The sequence below is a fragment of the Oncorhynchus clarkii genome, chromosome 7, assembly GCF_045791955.1.
Source record: "Oncorhynchus clarkii lewisi isolate Uvic-CL-2024 chromosome 7, UVic_Ocla_1.0, whole genome shotgun sequence".
Taxonomy (NCBI): domain Eukaryota; kingdom Metazoa; phylum Chordata; class Actinopteri; order Salmoniformes; family Salmonidae; genus Oncorhynchus; species Oncorhynchus clarkii.
The window spans coordinates 61,426,775-61,449,151 of record NC_092153.1 but is presented as its reverse complement, the minus strand read 5'-3'; the positions used below and the strand labels follow the sequence as shown (position 1 = coordinate 61,449,151).

The 22,377-nt window shown below is 45.6% G+C and overlaps 1 protein-coding gene across 3 annotated transcripts in view; it reads right to left on the bottom strand.

The window, feature by feature from the left end:
* Nucleotides 1-22,377, bottom strand: part of LOC139413594 (LIM domain and actin-binding protein 1-like) — a 40,585-nt gene that overhangs the window by 8,083 nt on the left and 10,125 nt on the right. For 2 of the 3 annotated variants that reach the window (XM_071161172.1, XM_071161173.1), the window contains exons 3-4: nucleotides 18,338-18,383; nucleotides 10,826-11,278 (exon numbers count right to left, since the gene is read on the bottom strand). In XM_071161172.1, the coding sequence (XP_071017273.1) occupies nucleotides 10,826-11,278; nucleotides 18,338-18,383 (499 nt within the window). Of the gene's footprint in view, nucleotides 1-10,825; nucleotides 11,279-18,168; nucleotides 18,300-18,337; nucleotides 18,384-22,377 lie in introns of those variants that run through there. The other variant, XM_071161174.1, reaches the window with a different exon arrangement.

Sequence of the window (22,377 nt, the reverse complement as noted above, 5' to 3'; positions counted from 1 at the left end):
ACCAGAGCTGTTGCCAGAGAATTGAATGTTAATTTCTCTACCATCAGCCACCTCCAACGTCGTTTTAGAGAAATCGGCAGTACGTCCAACCGGCCTCACAACTGCAGACCACGTGTTACCACGCCAGCACAGGACCTCCACATCAGACTTCTTCCCCTGAAGGATCATCTGAGACCAGCCACCCGGACAGCTGATGAAACAGACATATTTCTGTCGGTAATAAACCCTTTATGTGGGGGAAAACTCTGATTGGCTGGGTCTGGCTCCCAAGTGGGTAGGCCTATGCCCTATGTATTTTTTAAAGTGATCCATTTTTTAAAGTAATCCATTTATTAAAGTGCCTAATGATTGGAGTCGATGTAGGCAGCAGCCTCTGTGTTAGTGTTGGCTGTTTATCAGTCTCTCGGTCCCAGCTTTGATGCACCTGTACTGATCTCGTCTTCTGGATGGTAGTGGGGTGAACAGGCAGTGGCTCGGGTGGTTGTTGTCCTTGATGATCTTTTTGGCATTCCTGTAACGTCGGGTGCTGTAGGTGTCCTGGAGGCAGGTAGTTTGCCCCCGGTGATGCGTTGTGCAGACCGCACCACACTCTGGAGAGCCCTGCGTTTGAGGGCGGTGCAGTTGCCATATCAGGCGGTGATACAGCACGACAGGATGCTCTCAATTGTGCATCTGTAAATGTTAGTGAGGGTGCTGTTGCACCTTCACCACTCTCTGTGTGGGTGGACCATTTCAGTTTGTCTGTGATGTGTACGCCAAGGAACTTTAAAAACGTTTCACCTTCTCCACTACTGTCCCGTTAATGTGGATAGGGGAGGTGCCCCCTCTGCTGTTTCCTGAAGTCCACAATCATCTCCTTTGTTTTGTTGACGTTGAGTGAGAGGTTGTTTTCCTGACACCACACTCCAAGGGCCCTCACCTCCTCCCGGTAGGCTGTCTCGTCATTGTTGGTAATCAAGCCCACTACTGTTGTCGTCTGCAAACATGATTATTGAGTTGGAAGAGTGCATGGCCACACAGTAATGGGGGAAGAGGGAGTAGAGGAGGAGGCTGAGCATGCACCTCTATGGGGCCCCAGTGTTGAGGATCAGCAAAGTGGAGATGTTTTTTCCTACCTTCACCACCTGCGGGGCGGCCCGTCAGAAAGTCCAGGACTCAATTGCACAGGGCGGGGTTGAGACCCAGGGACTCAAGCTTAATGATGAGCTTGGAGGGTACTATGGTGTTGAATGCTGAGCTGTAGTCAATGAATAGCATTCTCACATAGGTATTCCTCTTGGGATAGAGATGGGATAGGGCAGTGTGATGGCGATTGCGTGCAGAACTGTAGACCTGTTGAAGCGGTATACAAACTGAAGTGGGTCTAGGGTGGCAGGTAAGGTGGAGGTCATATGATCCTCGACTATTCTCTCAAAGCACTTCAAACTCACATTATGCATCTCCAAAATTAAATCTAGAATTGGCTTTCTATTTCGGAACAAAGCATCCTTCACTCATGCTGTCAAACATACCCTCGTAAAACTGACTATCCTACCGATCCTCGACTTCGGCGATGTCATTTACAAAATAGCCTCCAACACTCTACTCAGCAAATTGGACGCAGTCTATCACAGTGCCATCCGTTTTGTCACCAAAGTCCCATATACTACCCACCACTGCAGCCTGTATGCTCTCGTTGGCTGGACCTCGCTTCATATTTGTCGCCAAACCCACTGGCTCCAGGTCATCTATAAGAAGGCAAGGTCAGTACAGGTGCATCAAAGCAGGGACCGGGAGACTGATAAACAGCTTCTATCTCAAGGCCATCAGACTGTTAAACAGCCACCACTAACATTGAGTGGCTGCTGCCAACATACTGACTCAACTCCAGCCACTTTAATAATGGAAATAGATGGGAATTGATGTAAAAAATACACTGCTCAAAAAAATTAAGGGAACACTAAAATAACACATCCTAGATCTGAATGAATGAAATATTCTTATTAAATACTTTTTTCTTTACATAGTTGAATGTGCTGACAACAAAATTACACAAAAATGATCAATGGAAATCAAATTTATCAACTCATGGAGGTCTGGATTTGGAGTCACACTCAAAATTAAAGTGGAAAACCACACTACAGGCTGATCCAACTTGTCCTTAAAACAAGTCAAAATGAGGCTCAGTAGTGTGTGTGGCTTCCACGTGCCTGTATGACCTCCCTACAATGCCTGGGCATGCTCCTGATGAGGTGGCGGATGGTCTCCTGAAGGATCTCCTCCCAGACCTGGACTAAAGCATCCGCCAACTCCTGGACAGTCTGTGGTGCAACGTGGCATCTGTTGGTGGATGGAGCGAGCCATGATGTCCCAGATGTGCTCAATTAGATTCAAGTCTGGGGAACGGGCAGGCCAGTCCATAGCATCAATGCCTTCCTCTTGCAGGAACTGCTGACACTCCAGCCACATGAGGTCTAGCATGGTCTTGCATTAGGAGGAACCCAGGGCCAACCGCACCAGCATATGGTCTCACAAGGGGTCTGAGGATCTCATCTCGGTACCTAATGGCAGTCAGGCTACCTCTGGCGAGCACATGGAGGTGGAGCTGTGCGGCCCCCCAAATAAATGCCACCCCACACCATGACTGACCCAACGCCAAACCGGTCATGCTGGAGGATGTTGCGGGCAGCAGAACGTTCTCCACGGCGTCTTCAGACTCTGTCACATGTGCACAGTGTGAACCTGCTTTCATCTGTGAAGAGCACAGGGCGCCAGTGGCGAATTTGCCAATCTTGGTGTTCTCTGGCAAATGCCAAACGTCCTGCATGGTGTTGGGCTGTAAGCACAACCCCCACCTGTGGACGTCGGGCCCTCATACCACCCTCATGGAGTCTGTTTCTGACCGTTTGAGCAGACACATGCACATTTGTGGCCTGCTGGAGGTCATTTTGCAGGGCTCTGGCAGTGCTCCTCCTGCTCCTCCTTGCACAAAGGCGGAGGTAGCGGTCTTGCTTCTGGGTTGTTGCCCTCCTACGGCCTCCTCCACTTCTCCTGATGTACTGGCCTGTCTCCTGGTAGCACCTCCATGCTCTGGACACTACGCTGACAGACACAGCAAACCACTAGAGTGAAAGCACCGCCAGCATTCAAAAGTGACCAAAACATCAGCCAGGAAGCATAGGAACTGAGAAGTGGTCTGTGGTCACCACCTGCAGAACCACTCCTTTATTGGGGGTGTCTTGCTAATTGCCTATAATTTCCACCTGTTGTCTATTCCATTTGCACAACAGCATGTGCAATTTATTGTCAATCAATGTTGCTTCCTAAGTGGACAGTTTGATTTCACAGAAGTGTGATTGACTTGGAGTTACATTGTGCTGTTTAAGTGTTCCCTTTATTTTTTTGAGCAGTATATATCACTAGCCACTTTAAACAATGCTACTTAAGATAATGTTTACATACCCTACATTACTCATCTCATATGTATATGTATATACTGTACTCTATATCATCTACTGCATCTTTATGTAATACATGTATCACTAGCCACTTTAAATTATGCTGTTGTTTACATATGTTTACATATCCTACATTAGGGTACAGTCATCTCATATGTATATACTGCACTCGATACCATCTACTGCATCTTGCCTATGCTGTTCTGTACCATCACTCATTCATATATATTTATGTACATATTCTTTATCCCTTTACACTTGTGTGTATAAGGTAGTAGTTTTGGAATTGTTAGGTTAGATTACTCGTTGGTTATTACTGCATTGTCGGAACTAGAAGCACAAGCATTTCGCTACACTCGCATTAACATCTGCTAACCATGTGTATGTGACAAATAACATTTGATCTATAGGTCTTTGCTAGGTAAAGCCCCGCCTTATCTCAGCTCACTGGTCACCATAGCAGCATCCACCCGTGCACGCGCTCCAGCAGGTACATTTCACTGGTCACCCCCAAAGCCAATTCCTCCTTTAGCCACCTTTCCTTACAGTTCTCTGCTGCCAGATCACTGCACCTGTACATAGTCCATCTGTAAATAGCCCATCCAACTACCTCATCCCCAAACTGTTATTTTTATTTTGCTCCTTTGCACTCCAGTATCTCTACTTGCACACTCATCTTCTGCACATTTATCACTCCAGTGTTTAATTGCTATATTGTAATTATTTAGCCACTATGGCCTATTCATTGTCTTACCTCCCTTATCCTACCTCATTTGCACACACTGTATCTAGACTTTTTTTATTGTATTATTGACTGTATGTTTGTTTATTCCATGTGTAACTCTGTTGTTGTTTGTGTGGCACTGCTTTGCTTTATCTTGGCCAGGTCGCGGTTGTAAATGAGAACTTGTTCTTAACTAGCCTACCTGGTTAAATATAGATTAAATAAATACAATTATGACAGGGAGTGCTATTGGGCGATAGTCATTTAGTCCAGTTACCTTTGCTTTCTTGGGTACGGGAACAATGGTGGCCATCTTAAAGTATTTGGGGACAGCAGACTGGGATAGGGACAGATTGAATATGTCTGTAAACACTCCAGCCAGCTGGTCTCCGCATGCTCTGAGGACGCGGCTAGGGATGCCGTCTGGGCCGGCAGCCTTGCGAGGGTTAACACGTTTAAAATGTCTTACGTCGACCACGGAGAAGGAGAGCTCCCAGTCCTTGGTAGCGGGCCGCGTCGATGACACTGTGTTATCCTCAAAACGGGCCGAAGAAGGTGCTTAGATTGTCTGGGAGCAAGACGGTGTCCGCGATGTGGCTGGTTTTCCCTTTGTAATCTGTGATTGACTGTAGACCCTGCCACATACGTCTTGTGTCTGAGCCGTTGAATTGGCTGACATTTTGCCTGTTTGATTGCCTTACGGAGGGAATAACTACACTGTTTATATTTGACCAGATCCCCAGTCACCTTGCCATGGTTAAATGCGGTGGTTCGCACTGATAATGAAACTGGCTCTCATGAGGACCGCCACAGGAAAGGAAGTTCCAGAGTTACCTCTGCTGCAGAGGATAAGTTCATTGGAGTTACCAGCCTAAGAAATCAGCAATTGAGTGCACCTCAGATTGCAGCCCAAATTAATGCTTCACAGAGTTCAAGTAACAGACACATCAACAAACTGTTCAGAGGAGATTGCGTGAATTAGGCCTTCATGGTGGAATTGCTGCAAAGAAACCACTACTAAAGGACACCAATAAGAAGAGTCTTGCTTGGGCCAAGCAACTCAAGCAATGGACATTAGACCAGTGGAAATCTGTCCTTTGGTCTGATGAATCCAAATGCGATTTTTGGTTCCAACCGCCGTGTCTTTGTAAGATGCAGAGTAGGTGAATAGATGACCTCTGCATGTGTGGTTCCCACCGTGAAGCATGGAAGAGGAGGTGTGATTGTACTTTACTGGTGACATGGTCTGTTATTTATTTAGAATTTAAGGCACACTTAAACAGCATGGCTACCACAGCATTCTGCAGCGATACACTGGTTGAGAGAATGCCAAGAGTGTGCAAAGCTGTCATCAAGGCAAAGGGTGGCAACTTTGAAAAATCTCACATATAAAATATATTTTGATTAGTTTAAAACTTTTTTGGTTACCACATGATTCCATGTGTGTTATTTCATAGTTTTGATGTCTTCATTATTATTCTACAAGGTAGAAAATAGTACAAATTTAAAAATAAAAAAAACTTGAATGAGTAGGTATGTCCAAACATCTAACTGGTACTGTACAAAACTATGCAAAAAAAAGTAATAACTTCGGTACCTATGTTTTGAATACTATGGTAATAGAGATAAGACGAATGCCGGTGGCAAGCAATATAGGGTTTTATTTAGGGCCCAGACAGGCAGTGAATCAGAGCCCAGCATGATTTGTTCCATCTCAACCTTTTATGTCCAGGCTCCATTACAGCTATTTAGATGGACTGATATACAACATCCTAGCTCATAAGGTGGCTGGTACCAAGCCGAACTCTGAAAAAATGTGCATTAAAACAAGTCGTCTCTCGTTGAATAACGATAAACCCTTAATTGAAAAATCCCTGCTGTTGACCAATCACTGAAGAAGGGGCGTAGACGTCGGCTACTTTTCTTTTTTCACGAACCGTTCGAAAAAAAACCTTACCGAAGACCAAAACGTCACAAAATGTCATCATAATATTATGCACAGACTGTTCCGGATGGGAAGCATGCGGATTCCTTACACCCCAGGGCTGATCGAAAAACAGTAGAGACAAAGAGAAAGTGTGAATACAGAGAGTAAAAAATAACTAGAAACAAGGGGAGAGAGGGAAGGTGTGAGTGAGAGAGTGAGTGAGTGAGTGAGTGAGTGAGTGAGTGAGTGAGTGAGTGAGTGAGTGAGAGAGTGAGAGAGTGAGAGAGTGAGAGAGAGAAGGAGTGTGAGAGTGAGTGAGAGTGAGAGAGTGAGTGAGAGTGAGAGAGTGAGTGAGAGTGAGAGAGTGAGTGAGTGAGAGAGAGGAGTGTGAGTTTGTAGGCCTCCAGTGATTGGGGGGTAAGGAGTGTGTGCATAACACTCCCATGACATCGTCACTGCTGTAGATGGCATCAGCCCAGAGCAGGCGCTGAGCTACAGCTGGGGCGGGCACTAATGTGTGTGTGTGAGATGGAGTGCCCCGCCCTCCTTTCGGAAAAGCTGACCACGACTCCATTTTGTTGATCCCTGCCTACAGACAGAAACTAAAACAAGAGGCTCCCACGCTGAGGTCTGTCCAACGTTGGTCCGACCAAGCTGACTCCACACTCAAAGACTGCTTCCATCACGTGGACTGGGACATGTTTCGTATTGCGTCAGATAACAATATTGACGAATACGCTGATTCGGTGTGCGAGTTCATTAGAACGTGCGTTGAAGATGTCGTTCCCATAGCAACGATTAAAACATTCCCTAACCAGAAACCGTGGATTGATGGCAGCATTCGCGTGAAACTGAAAGCGCGAACCACTGCTTTTAATCAGGGCAAGGTGACTGGTAACATGACCGAATACAAACAGTGCAGCTATTCCCTCCGCAAGGCTATCAAACAAGCTAAGCGTCAGTACAGAGACAAAGTCGAATCTCAATTCAACGGCTCAGACACAAGAGGCATGTGGCAGGGTCTACAGTCAATCACGGACTACAAGAAGAAATCCAGCCCAGTCACGGACCAGGATGTCCTGCTCCCAGGGAGACTAAATAACTTTTTTGCCCGCTTTGAGGACAATACAGTGCCACTGACACGGCCTGCAACGAAAACATGCGGACTCTCCTTCACTGCAGCCGAGGTGAGTAAGACATTTAAACGTGTTAACCCTCGCAAGGCTGCAGGCCCAGACGGCATCCCCAGCCGCGCCCTCAGAGCATGCGCAGACCAGCTGGCCGGTGTGTTTACGAACATATTCAATCAATCCCTATACCAGTCTGCTGTTCCCACATGCTTCAAGAGGGCCACCATTGTTCCTGTTCCCAAGAAAGCTAAGGTAACTGAGCTAAACGACTACCGCCCCGAAGCACTCACTTCCGTCATCATGAAGTGCTTTGAGAGACTAGTCAAGGACCATATCACCTCCACCCTACCCGACACCCTAGACCCACTCCAATTTGCTTACCGCCCAAATAGGTCCACAGACGATGCAATCTCAACCACACTGCACACTGCCCTAACCCATCTGGACAAGAGGAATACCTATGTGAGAATGCTGTTCATCGACTACAGCTCGGCATTCAACACCATAGTACCCTCCAAGCTCGTCATCAAGCTCGAGACCCTGGGTCTCGACCCCGCCCTGTGCAACTGGGTACTGGACTTCCTGACGGGCCGCCCCCAGGTGGTGAGGGTAGGCAACAATATCTCCACCCCGCTGATCCTCAACACCGGGGCCCCACAAGGGTGCGTTCTGAGCCCTCTCCTGTACTCCCTGTTCACCCACGACTGCGTGGCCACGCACGCCTCCAACTCAATCATCAAGTTTGCGGACGACACAACAGTGGTAGGCTTGATTACCAACAACGACGAGACGGCCTACAGGGAGGAGGTGAGGGCCCTCGGAGTGTGGTGTCAGGAAAATAACCTCACACTCAACGTCAACAAAACTAAGGAGATGATTGTGGACTTCAGGAAACAGCAGAGGGAACACCCCCCTATCCACATCGATGGAACAGTAGTGGAGAGGGTAGCAAGTTTTAAGTTCCTCGGCATACACATCACAGACAAACTGAATTGGTCCACTCACACAGACAGCATCGTGAAGAAGGCGCAGCAGCGCCTCTTCAACCTCAGGAGGCTGAAGAAATTCGGCTTGTCACCAAAAGCACTCACAAACTTCTACAGATGCACAATCGAGAGCATCCTGGCGGGCTGTATCACCGCCTGGTACGGCAACTGCTCCGCCCACAACCGTAAGGCTCTCCAGAGGGTAGTGAGGTCTGCACAACGCATCACCGGGGGCAAACTACCTGCCCTCCAGGACACCTACACCACCCAATGTTACAGGAAGGCCATAAAGATCATCAAGGACATCAACCACCCGAGCCACTGCCTGTTCACCCCGCTATCATCCAGAAGGCGAGGTCAGTACAGGTGCATCAAAGCTGGGACCGAGAGACTGAAAAACAGCTTCTATCTCAAGGCCATCAGACTGTTAAACAGCCACCACTAACATTGAGTGGCTGCTTCCAACACACTGACACTGACACTGACTCAACTCCAGCCACTTTAATAATGGGAATTGATGGGAAATGATGTAAATATATCACTAGCCACTTTAAACAATGCTACCTTATATAATGTTACTTACCCTACATTATTCATCTCATATGCATACGTATATACTGTACTCTATATCATCGACTGCATCCTTATGTAATACATGTATCACTAGCCACTTTAACTATGCCACTTTGTTTACATACTCACCTCATGTATATACTGTACTCGATACCATCTACTGTATCCTGCCTATGCTGCTCTGTACCATCACTCATTCATATATCCTTATGTACATATTCTTTATCCCCTTACACTGTGTATAAGACAGTAGTTTTGGAATTGTTAGTTAGATTACTTGTTGATTATTACTGCATTGTCGGAACTAGAAGCACAAGCATTTCGCTACACTCGCATTAACATCTGCTAACCATGTGTATGTGACAAATAAAATTTGATTTGATTTGATTTGAGTGTGAGTCCATGTGTGTACACCTGGGGATGAGCTTCGCCTCCCCCCATGCTCAACCCCACCTCAGCTCTGGTCAGCCGGGTGTAGTCAGCTGAAATGCACTGGGGTAGCAATACATTTTGTGCGTATGTGTATTAAGGAAACACACCGAGCACAGCTCTCAGACAAAGACGAGTCGAGGCCCTCCTACCGTCACTCCCCTCTTTAAAAGCTCTGGCAGTAAATTCAGTACAAGTCCTGAACCATGGCCATTGTGGCACGCCTCGTCTGACTGGCTGAGAGAACAAAGACTACAACACAACCACTGTTCTCAGACCAGTCTCCCTAAGGAGACACTGGGGGAAATTCCAACATGTAGGCCTAGGTCTTAGACTAGTCATCACTGGTCATCATGAACACACTTAAAAGAGATAAACACCAACGCGTGGTGGCAACTTACTCCGGTCCGAGTTGGACTCCACAGCCTTGCTCTCCCACCTCCCATCAACACTGTTGGCTAAGCCAGGGTAAGCAGAGACCACCAGGAATACAATACACTATTGTCTCACAATAATATGATGTATACAAAATACTATTGTCTCAGAGTCACACCCCAAAGTTTTACTCAACTTTTATTAGACAAGAACATTTGAGAGGAAACAGGATACTTAAAAATAGGTGGATCAGCAGTGTACAGAAGTGGAGTGTAATCTTGTGTGATGCTGAGAGAGGTGGGTTGGGGGCCATGGGGGGTGAATACCTAACTGAAGGAGAATGACAGGACACAGAGAGTGAAAGGAAGGAAGGAGAATTCCAAAAATGGTGGGTCTTTGAAGAGAGAGACAAGGAATGTGGGTACCTTCTTGACCCTGGGCAATTATGGTGTACGTACGTGTGTGTTTGTGCACTAAAGAGGGGGTTGTTTAGGAAGAGATAAGGGACAGGGCATATGGGCAGTGTGAATAATTGACTTAAGGAAACTTAATGTGGGGACAGAAGAGAGGGACTGAAGGGTTGAGTTAGTTAGGCAGTAATGGGCCTGAGAGGGCCGGTTCATTAACATGGCCACTAATGAGTGACTTATCTATGCTAATATCTGAGGAGCCACAGGAGACCCTCCCTCAGTGTGTCTAGCACAAAGTATTTCACTTCTCAACTGGGGGTGTCTCCGTCAAGTCAGTGTGTGTATGCACATTTGAGAGCCTCTTGTGTTATTAGGTAAACTAGTTTTAGCAAGTTTCCTCTAAGTGTGTGTGCGTGCTGAAGTCTCAGTGAATGGGTGTTCTGTCTGTGCTTAGTGATGTGCACTGAGACAGACAGTGGTCTTTGGGGTGCCTTATGAAGTCAAGAGACAGAGCTTTTTGAAAAGCACGATTGCATCAGGTACCAAGGAATGTGACTGCTAGCATGACTCTGGTTCAAAGGAAGCATTCAAATCTCTGGCTGTGCAACAACAGATCAAGAGTTCAGCTGCATCCCAGCTGGATACAGGGGGCTAACCAATCACACACACACACACAGATGACTGACCTGACCCCACAACTCTGCGGAGCAGCTACATGTTGAGGAAGATGCCAAGAGACAGAGTGAGAGAGAGAAGTATCATCAGAGGAAAGAGGGAAAGATACGGTGTAGAGGGATACATACCCACTGTGTATGTGTGCCTTATCAGTCTTACCTTTCCCTTGGTGCCCTCTCCCTTCTCAAACATCATCTTCAGGCTGTTGAGAGGCACGCTGGGTTTCTCGATGGGTGTGCAGGGGCTGGGTGGCACCACCTCGTCTTCCACCTGCATCAGCTCTTTCTCCTCCTCTCGCTCGCTTGGCCGCTGCGCTTTCTTCTCCATCCCTCTCTGTCCCTCCTCGGCTATAGCTGCAGGTGCAGGATACTGGAAGCGGCTGAAGGCTGTGCTTTGGCCACCCTGAGTGTTCAAGGATTCCGGAGACTTGGCTGGGGGAAGGTGCTCGGTCAGGGGGGTTGGTTTTGGTACGGCAGAGGGGGAGAGGCGGGCACGGGGTGGCCCGTTGGGTAGCGGGGCGGGTCTGTCTTGGCGAGGACCTGGCTGCTCCCAGCGCTTCTTCAGAACACTCAGGTTCCCTGAACGCAGGGTGGGAGGCAGGCTCTCCACCGACTGACAGGAAGAAGAGGAGAGCAGATTAGTGAATGGTCAACAGGAAGAATGTCTTGAAGTTACTGACTAAAGCAATGTCCTGAAAGAGGTACTCGTGTGTAGGAGTAGTCTTGCATGAGAAACACGGTACCAATTTATAACAGTTAATAATACAAATAGTCAGTCTCATTTTTCAACTGTGTGGGATCAAATTACTAAACAAGCTAGAATGAAACCATTACCAACCAAATAGTCATCACCATTTACTTCCTACATCCTGTATTATGTAATCCAATTCCAAGCACCGAGACTGCAACCAAATGAACAGGAAAAAACAGAGGAAAAATCAGAAGCTCATAACTTTGTTCCTGAGGCCACAGTAGGAAAATACTTTGTGAACAGCAGTAGTTACTGACGTGGAAGAAAAGTCAAATTAGATAAGCAGCTGTTCCCAGAGTTGGTCCAGGAAAGAGAAATGTTGTCACAGTAGCTGAAGTCAGAGCTGGCAATCATCAGCTGCTGTACAATCAACTCTAGAGAGGCAAACAAAGTCTTGGCTCAAGATGGAGAGAGAGCAGCACTAAACATGGAGACCTCTTTCCCAACCGCATTCCATTCTGTGGCACCCTACCTCACCTTTTCCTGAAAGTACAGAGGGTTCTCTGCTCTGCTAAGCATATAGGCTCAACCATCCATGAAGCTCCCAAACCATAACTGACGCCGAGTAGCAAGCTGAACTATTAGAGGACAACAATACTCCACTGTGTGACGTCCATGAGTTTGATTTTCACTAGAAAATATGGAAATGAACACCCGCTTGGAAACAGTCTGTGTAATATGGGGAAGTTCTGAAAAGGTATGTAAAACATATGGCCCTTTGAAAGCAGAATAGAGTCAACTAATGAACTAATAAAGTTAAGTTTACATGGGGAACTCTATGTTCCTGTCATGGAACCGCACTGGGCTATGGTAAATAGAGCTTAACTCAATACAACCATCTATATCGCACGGTTCACACCCACGAAGAAGAGAAACAATATGTATTCTAAGTGGTAAAAGGACATCCATAACACAAGCCCCAAGCAGTAGGTAACCATCAACATCCACAACTCCCTAACAAAGAACAAACCTGACTTTTCCCTTCAACGTGATAATGAGGTGGTCAACCATATAGCATTGGAGGTCCACACAAACTTGAGAGAGATATAAAAAGCTTACACGACTTCCCAATGTCATCGCATTGACCACACACACACCACAACCATGCAATTCCAACAAACCTAACCTGCAAAATACATCAAGCCATGTTCCACCAACAAAGGATGTGACAGAAACTAGATGGAAACACATGAAAAAAGAGCAGAGCTTAAGGGAGGACTGAACGAAGGGAAAGAAGGTCAGAGAATCCCAATAATTATCTTTGTGAGAGCAACTGGAGTACAATAAGTACAAAAGAAAAGGAGCAGCAGACAATGAAAAGTTTGTTCCTGTTTTTTTAAAAGAGAAGTGGTGAAACCTGTGAGAGCGAGACGAAACGAGGCGTAGTGGGGAGGCTAGGTGGCAGGCAGGGGGAGAGAGTCCTGTAGCTGGAATCAGTCTGCAGTCCTTCTCTCTGGTCTGTGCTAAGTGAGAGTGATCAAGCTCTCCCAGATGTTAGCAGTTAGAAAAACTCTGCATGTAAGAACTAGCCCACCCCCCATCAAGACCAGGAGAGAGAGACTGCGGTGCGGCGGGGGTAATACCCCAGGAAACCAGAAAATGATACATTTGGGAAAAGGTTTAACTCTTCACTGACTGAGTCTTTTTTTTAAACTTTAGTTTTCACTTCCCTTATTGATGTTGATCCCCAAATAAAGATGTTAAATATATGTTGTTATTTTTTGTGTAAATCCAGCTCAAACACAGCTGAAGGATTCCATTTTTGTGAGAAATAAATATTTATTTTTTAAACTTTACTTCACCTTTATTTAAACAGGTAGGCCAGTTGAGAACAAGTTCTCATTTACAACTGCGACCTGGTTAAGATAAAGCAAAGCAGTGCGACAAAAAAACAGAGTTACACATAATTGTACAGTCAATAACACAATAGAAAAGAAAAATAGAAAAATCTATGTACAGTGTGTGCAAATCTAGAAGAGTAGGGAGGTAAGCAATAAACAAGCCGTAGATGCGAAATAATTACAATTTAGCATTAATACTGGAGTGATAGATGTGCAGATGATGATGTGCAAGTAGAGATACTGGGGTGCAAAAGAGCAAATCAAATGTATTTATATAGCCCTTCGTACATCAGCTGATATATCAAAGTGCTGTACAGAAACCCAGCCTAAAACCCCAAACAGCAAGCAATGCAGGTGTAGAAGCACGGTGGCTAGGAAAAACTCCCTAGAAAGGCCAAAACCTAGGAAGAAACCTAGGGAGGATCCAGGCTATGTGGGGTGGCCAGTCCTCTTCTGGCTGTGCCGGGTAGAGATTATAACAGAACATGGCCAAGATGTTCAAATGTTCATAAATGACCAGCATGGTCAAATAATAATAATCACAGGCAGAACAGTTGAAACTGGAGCAGCCCCCCGACACAAACTACTGCAGCATAAATACTGGAGGCTGAGACAGGAGGGGTCAGGAGACACTGTGACCCCATCCGATGACACCCCCGGACAGGGCCAAACAGGAAGGATATAACCCCACCCACTTTGCCAAAGCACAGCCCCCACACCACTAGAGGGATATCTTCAACCACCAACTTACCATCCTGAGACAAGGCCGAATATAGCCCACAAAGATCTCCGCCACGGCACAACCCAAGGGGGTAAGTAATAATATGGGGATGAGGTAGTTGGGTGTGCCATTTAAAGATTGGCTGCATACAGGTACAATGATAGGTAAGCTGCTCTGACAGCTGTAGCTCAAAGTTAGAGAGGGAGAAATAAGACTCCAGCTTCAGAGATTTATGTAATTCAGTCATTGGCAGCAATTTACCTGCTGGAGCGCGTGCTAAGGGTGGGTGTTGCTATGGTGACCAGTGAGCTGAGATAAGGCGTGGCTTTATCTAACAAAGACTTATCGATGACCTGGAGCCAGTGGGTTTGGTGACGGATATGTAGTGAGGGCCAGCCAACAGTCTATTTTGTAAATGACTTCGCCAAGTCAAGGATTGGTAGGATAGTCAGTTTAACGAGGGCATGTTTGGCAGCATGACTAAAGGAGGCTTTGTTGCAAAATAGGAAGCCAATTCTAGATTTAATTTTGGATTGGAGATGCTTGATGTGAGTCTGGAAGGAGCGTTTACAGTCTGGTTGACAACCAAGGTATTTGTAGTTGTCCACATATTCTAGGTCAGAACCGTCCAGAGTAGTGATGCTAGTCGGGCGGGCAGGTGCAGGCAGCGATCAGTTGAAGAGCATGCATTTAGTTTTACTAGCATTTAAGAGCAGTTGGAGGCCATGGATGGAGTGATGTATGGCATTGAAGCTCATTTGGAGGTTTGTTAGCACAGTGTCGAAAGAAGGGCCAGATTTACAGTCGTGGCCAAAAGTTGAGAATGACACAAATATTAATTTTCACAAAGTCTGCTGACTCAGTGTCTTTAAATATTTTTGTCAGATGTTACTATGGAATACTGAAGTATAATTACAAGCATTTCATAAGTGTCAAAGGCTTGTACTGACAATTACATGAAGATGCAAAGAGTCCAAATTTGCAATGTAGACCCTTCTTTTTCAAGACCTCTGCAATCCGCTCTAGCATGCTGTCAGTTAACCTCTGGGCCACATCCTGATTGATCTTGCATAATCAATACTTGGAGTTTGTCAGAATATGTGGGTTTTGTTTGTCCACCTGCCTCTTGAGGATTGACCACAAGTTCTCAATGGGATTAAGGTCTGGGGAGTTTCCTGGCCATGGACCCAATATATTGTTGTTTTGTTCCCCGAGCCACTTAGTTATCACTTTTGCCTTATGGCAAGGTGTTCCATCATGCTGGAAAAGGCATTGTTCGTCACCAAACTGTTCCTGGGTGGTTGGGAGAAGTTGCTCTTGGAGGATGTGTTGGTACTATTCTTTATTCATGGCTGTGTTCTTAGGCAAAATTGTGAGCTGTTGCTGCAGGGTGTGCTGAGATGTTGGCCGGGGTAGATTTATCGGTGGTGACAGTGTTTCCTAGCCTCAGTGAAGTGGGCAGCTGGTTGGAGGTGCTCTTATTCTCCATGGACTTAACAGTGTCCCAAAACTTTTTGGAATTAGTGATACAGGAAGAAAATTTCTGTTTGAAAAAGCTAGCCTTAGCTTTCCTAACTGACTGAGTATATTGGTTCCTTACTTGCCTGAAAAGTTGCATATCGCGGGGACTATTCAATGCTAATGCAGAACGCCACAGGATGTTTTTGTGCTGGCCAAGGGCAGTCAAGTCTGGGGGAACCAAGGGCTATCTATATCTGTTCTTATTTCTACATTAATTGGATGGGGCATGCTTATTTAAGATGGAGAGGAAAGCACTTTTAAAGAGCAACCAGGCATCCTCTACTGACAGGATGAGGTCAATATCCTTCCAGGATACCAGGGCCTGGTCGATTAGAAAGGCCTGCTCGCTGAAGTGTTTTAGGGAGCATTTTACAGTGATGAAGGGTGGTCGTTTGACTGCGGACCCATTACGCACGCAGGCAATGAGGCAGTGATCGCTGAGATCCTGGTTGAAGACAGCAGAGGTGTATTTAGAGGGCAAATTGGTCAGGATGATATCTAAGAGGGTGCACATGGTTACGGATTTAGGGTTGTACATGGTAGGTTCCTTGATAATTTGTGTGAGATTGAGGGCATCTAGCTTAGATTGTAGGACGGCCGGGGTGTTAAGCATATCTCAGTTTAGGTCACCTAACAATAGGAACTCTGAAGATATATGGGGGGCGATCAATTCACATATGGCGTCCAGGGCACAGCTGGGGGCTGAAGGGGGTCTATAACAAGCGGCAAAGGTGAGAGATTTGTTTCTGGAAAGGTGGATTTTTAAAAATAGAAGCTCGAATTGTTTGGGCACAGACCTGGATAGTATGACAGAAGTCTGCAGGATCTCTCTGCAGTAGATTGCAACTCCGCCCCCTTTGGCAGTTCTATCTTGTCGGAAAATGTTAGTTAGGGATGGAAATTTCAGGATTTTTGGTGGCCTTCCTAAGCCAGGGTTCAGACACGGCTAGGACATCCGGGTTGGCGGAGTGTGCTAAAGTAGTGAATAAAACAAACTTAGGGAGGAAGCTTCTGATGTTACTGAGGCTGAGGCTGGCAGATGTCCGAGTTAACGGTGATGACCGCTAGCAGTGGCTATCTGACTACTAGCTAGCTTGCTGGTTCCGGTTCTAAAGTATTTTTAAAAATAGCAAATCTATACCACATTGGGTGATGTCAGAGCCATACCCATGCACTGATGTCATATTGCAGAACCTCATGCTGGCAGTGTTGAGATCTGTGATGCCAAATCACATCATGACATTCAAATTCCTGACAGTGTTGTTGTACAAAACCAAACTCTTCACCTTTGTCCTCAAGAAGACAGTGTAAACTACAACACATTATGTTGTTCTGTTTAACCTATGTAGCCATCTCGGTCAGTGACAGTCAGGTTCCTGCTATAAGCGGCTAATTTCCGCCATTACTGCTACTGAACACACACACTTACCTCCAGGTCAGAACCCAAACTGTGACTCAATCTGACTGACTCAGCAGCAGGGAGGACCACATATTGAGAGTGCAGTAATCGACCATGATAGCTCTTAGGGAGTGGAACATCCATTCCCCTGTAAAACGATCATTAACTTCTGCATGTATTTTGCAGTTAGAAAACATAATAGATGTCATTAAGAATAAATAATAAGTTGAATGGGGGGGGGGTTGAGATTCCACATAGTCAACATAATATTAGGAAGACTACAGGAGGCTCCTTACAGTTTATTTGTGGACCACCATGCCATCTCATAGGCTCATGTTAAATTGTTTTAGCCCCATGTAATCTGTCAGTTCCAAATGTACAGGTAATCCTTCATTATGACATCGCTGCTGTTTTACCTGGAAAAACGCAAAGACAGAACAATGTCTGAAAAGTTACAACTCCTGACCCCTATGCTCCATACCGCAACACAGAGGACTGCCTTTCAGGTATCTCAGAAAGCAGAGACCTCTCTTCCTCCTTCCATGCAAAATTTACAGCCCACCCTTGACACCAGTGTTGCCTGCATGCCTCTCAGTGCGCACACACACACACACAAACAATTGTGCTGACTGGACCTGTTTAACTCAGCACAGACAGGAAGGAACAGCATGCACCACACAGTAAGAGCAGTGTGTGCGTGGCTCTGAATGACTAAGAAAGGACCTTGTGTTTAAACAATGTTTGTCTTCAACTACTTGAGCCTCTCCACAATGTTGTGTCACGCAGGGCAACTCCTGTGTTACAATCTAGGTCCACATTAACTGGCATCTAGGTAACCAATGATCAGAATACATTCCTCATCAGCCATTGGAAAATGGTAGTTACCTTGCACTCCTGCATGACATTGGCTGATCACTTATTCCCTGTTCCCTTGTCCACTTCTCCAGCACTGCCCAACAGATACAGACAACTATCCCAAGAGGGAATTATTTTGCGATTAGTAGACTGAGTCAGGATTAGGGTCATGACTGCCAGCCCATCACAATAAGTGACCAGGCAGAGCTAGGCTTGGACTCCGTGTGTGTTCCTATCCTCAGCCGGGATGAGGATAATACTGTGTGTGTGTGGGAGGTATTTTTGAAAAGGCCCACTAAAAAGGAGGCAGACATTTTACAATGTGAATGCTAAAGTGCTTTATCCTATTTACTCACTGTCAAGCATAAGTAGCCTAAGCAGAGAAGAGAGCACAAAACCACTCTGGCATACACACTTGAGCATATAGTTCACTGGTGACAGAGTCAAAGAAACAGGTTATTGACCAAGAGGACAGCTCCACAAGTGTATCACTGAACTGGTGACTGTGTGTCTGATGTAATGACGTCACATCCTGTAATTCCATGAGTGGACCTCCTGTTGGGGATCTGAATGGAGATACTCACTGCTTTCTTCTTCTCTGCATTAGACTCCTCAGCAGCTCTCTGGTACCTGTGGGAGAGAGAATCAACATTGACCTCTGCTGATCAAGAGAAGAGGTGCACACAAAGTGGACCAAAGCCTTTCCAACATTGGCATTATACTGGGAATGGAAGTTTGCATTGGTGTTGAATCAATAATATCCTCAGAGGTTTTGCAGGTCTGAAGAGACAAGGTAAGTGAGCAAGAAATATAAAAAGGGTTTATTGAGGCTTCTAACATTTTTCTGACACAAATCCATTTTTTTCTGGATCTGCACACTGAAGGGTTAGGGACTAACAGTCTAGTGGCCGTCTAGACTGAGCTATATTCACCTCCCAATGACATAACCCTTCATTAAGTTTCTCCTTTTCTTAACTCATACAGTTGTACTTTCAGTCTGCTGCCAATACGATGAATGGCGACGAACTGGAATATCAAGATTGTGGTGAGGTAACATCTACTTTGCATAGCAACAGAAGAAAAGGGCGTGTAAATATTTTATTAGGATCCCCATTAGCTGTTGCCAAGGAAGCAGCTACTCTAAACATTGTGTGTTATCCAAATTTACATTACAAACAATAATGTGTGGGTGTAGAGTGTGTGTTATAGAATGTGTGTGTAAGTAAGAGTGTGCGCGTGTGTGTGTGTGTTTCTCTTCACAGTCCGCATTGTACCGTGAGGTGTTGTTTAATCTTTTTTTACATTTTTATCAGATTTTACTACTAACTTGAGTAACCTGAAGTGGAAGAGAGTTCCATGTAGTCATGGCTCTATTTAGTTCAGTATGCATTTCCTAGCCTCTGTTCTGGACTTAGGGACTGAAGAGTCCTCTGGTGATATGTCGAGGGGTATGTATGAATGTTTGAGTTGTGTGTTAACCAATTGAACAGACAGTTCTGTACTTTTTACAGATCAACACCTCTCACAAAGACCAGTATTGATGCAGTCAATCACTCCTCTACTTTGAGCCAGGAGAGATTGATATGCATGTTGTTGATATTAGCCCCGTGTACATTTAAGGGCCAGACGTGCTGCTCTGTTCTGGGCCAATTGTAATTAGCCTATGTCCCTTATATACAGCACCTTCAGAAAGTATTCATACCCCTCGACTCATTCCACAACTTGTTACAGCCCAAATTCAAAAAGGATTAAAATAGATTCTCACCCATCTACACACAATACCCTATAATGACATCACAACACCCCGTAATGACATCACAACACCCCATAATGACATCACAACACCCCGTAATGACATCACAACACCCCGTAATGACATCACAACACCCCATAATGACATCACAACACCCCATAATGACAAAAGTGAAAACAGGTTTTTAGACAGCTTTGCCAATTTATTGAAAATGAAATACAGAAATTGTATTTACATAAGTATTCACACCCTGAGTCAATACTTTGGAGAAGCACCTTTGGCGACAATTATATCTTTGAGTTGTCTTGGGTATGTCTGTATCAGCTTTGCTCATCTGGATTTTCTCCCAGTCTTCCCTGCAGATTTTCTCAAGCTTCGGCTGGGCCACTCAAGGACTTTCACATTCTTGTTCTGAACCCATTCCAGCGTTGCTTTGGCTGTATGCTTGGGTTAATGTCCTGTTGGAACGTAAATCTTCATCCCAGTCTAATTTGCACTCTGAAGCAGGTTCTCATCGAGGATTTGCCTGTATTTGGCTCCATTCATTGTTTCCTCTAGCCTTACCAGTCTCCCAGTACCTGGCTCTGAAAAGCATCCCTCATAGCATGGTGGTGGCAGCATCATGCTATTGGGGATGCTTTTCAGGGATGGTGTGAGATGGGTGATGAGCTGTGCCTAGTTTCTCCAGACATAGCGCTTTGCTTTCAGGCCAAATAGTAAAATGTTTGTCTCAGACCACAAAACCTCATCCCCATATTGTTATTTTTTTGCTCCTTTGCACCCCAGTATCTCTACTTGCACATTCATCACTCCTGTGTTTAATTGCTAAATTGTAATTACTATTTATTGCCTTACATCCCTAATCTTACCTCATTTACACACTCTGTATATAGATTTTTATTGTGTTATTGACTGTATGTTTGTTTATCCCATGTGTAACTCTGTGTTGTTGTTTGTATTGCACTGCTTTGCTTTATCTTGGCCAGGTAGCAGTTGTAAATGAGAACTTGTTCTCAACTAGCCTACCTGGTTAAATCAAAGGTAAAATAAAATGTAAAAAAAATCTCTTGACTTATGCTCAGTCTTTCACGTGCCTTTTTGCAAACTCCAGGAGTAATGTCATGTGCCTTTTTCTGAGGAACAGTTTCGTCTGGCCACTCTCCCATAAAGCCAAGATTGGTGAAGTGCTACAGAGATTGTCGTCATTCTGGCAGGTTCTCCCATCTCAAGACAAATGTTATTTGTCACATACACATGGTTAGCAGATGTTAATGCGAGTGTAGCGAAATGCTTGTGCTTCTAGTTCTGACAATGCAGTAATATTCAACGAGTAATCTAACCTAACAATTTCACAACTACTACCTTATACACACAAGTGTAGAGGGATAAAGAATATGTACATAAAGATATATGAATGAGTGATGATATAGAACGGCATAGGCAAGATGCAGTAGATGATATAGAGTACAGTATATACATATGAGATGAGTAATGTAGGGTATGTAAACATTATATTAAGTGGCATTGTTTAAAGTGGCTAGTGATACATTTATTACATCAACTTTTCCATTATTAAAGTGGCTGGAGTTGAGTCAGTATGTTGGCAGCAGCCACTCAATGTTAGTGATGGCTGTTTAACAGTCACATGATGGCCTTGAGATAAGCTGTTTTTCAGTCTCTCGGTCCCTGCTTTGATGCACCTGTACTGACCTCGCCTTCTGGATGATAGCGGGGTGAACAGGCAGTGGCTCGGTGTCTGTGTGGTTGGACCATTTCAGTTTTTCCGTGATGTGTACGCCGAAGAACTTAAAACTTTCTACCCTCTACTACTGTCCCATTGATGTGGATAGGGGGGTGCTCCCTCTGCTGTTTCCTGAAGTCCATGATCATCTCCTCTGTTTTGTTGACGTTGAGTGTGAGTTGAGTTGAGTCCTGACACCACACTCCGAGGGCCCTGCCCTCCTCCCTGTAGGCCGTCTCGTCGTTGTTGGTAATCAAGCCTACCACTGTAGTGTCATCTGCAAACTTGATGATTGAGTTAGAGGCGTGCATGGCCACGAAGTCGTGGGTGAACAGGGAGTACAGGAGAGGGATGAGAACGCACCCTTGTGGCACCCTAGTACTGAGGATCAGCGGGGTGGAGATGTTGTTACCTACCCTCACCACTTGGGGGCGGCCCGTCAGGAAGTCCAGGCCCCAGTTGCACAGGGCGGGGTCGAGACCCAGGGTCTCGAGCTTGATGATGAGTTTGGAGGGTAGGTAACATTCTCACATAGGTATTCCTCTCTTCCAGATGGGTTAGGGCAGTGTGCAGTGTGATTGCGTTGCCTGTGGACCTATTGGGGCGGTAAGCAAATTCGAGTGGGTCTAGGGTGTCAGGTAGGGTGGAGGTGATATGGTCCTTGACTAGTCTCTCAAAGCACTTCCTGTTGACGGAAGTGAGTGCTACGGGGCGGTAGTCATGTAGCTCAGTTACCTTAGCTTTCTTGAGAACAGGAACAATGGTGGCCCTCTTGAAGCATGTGGGGACAGCAGACTGGGATAAGAATTGATTGAATATGTCCGTAAACACACCAGCCAGCTGGTCTGCGCATGCTCTTAGGACGCGGCTGGGGATGCCGTCTGGGCCTGCAGCCTTGCGAGGGTTGACACGTTTAAATGATTTGGTAGCGGCCCGCAGGTTTTGGTAGAGGGCCGTGTCAGTGGCACTGTATTGTCCTCAAAGCGAGCAAAGAAGTTGTTTAGTTCTGTCAGAGTGGTCATTGGGTTCTTGGTCATCTCCCTGACCAAGGTCCTTCTTGCACAGTTGTTCAGTTTGTTCAGATGGCCAGCTCTAGGCAGAGTCTGGGTAGTTCCACATTTTTTCCATTT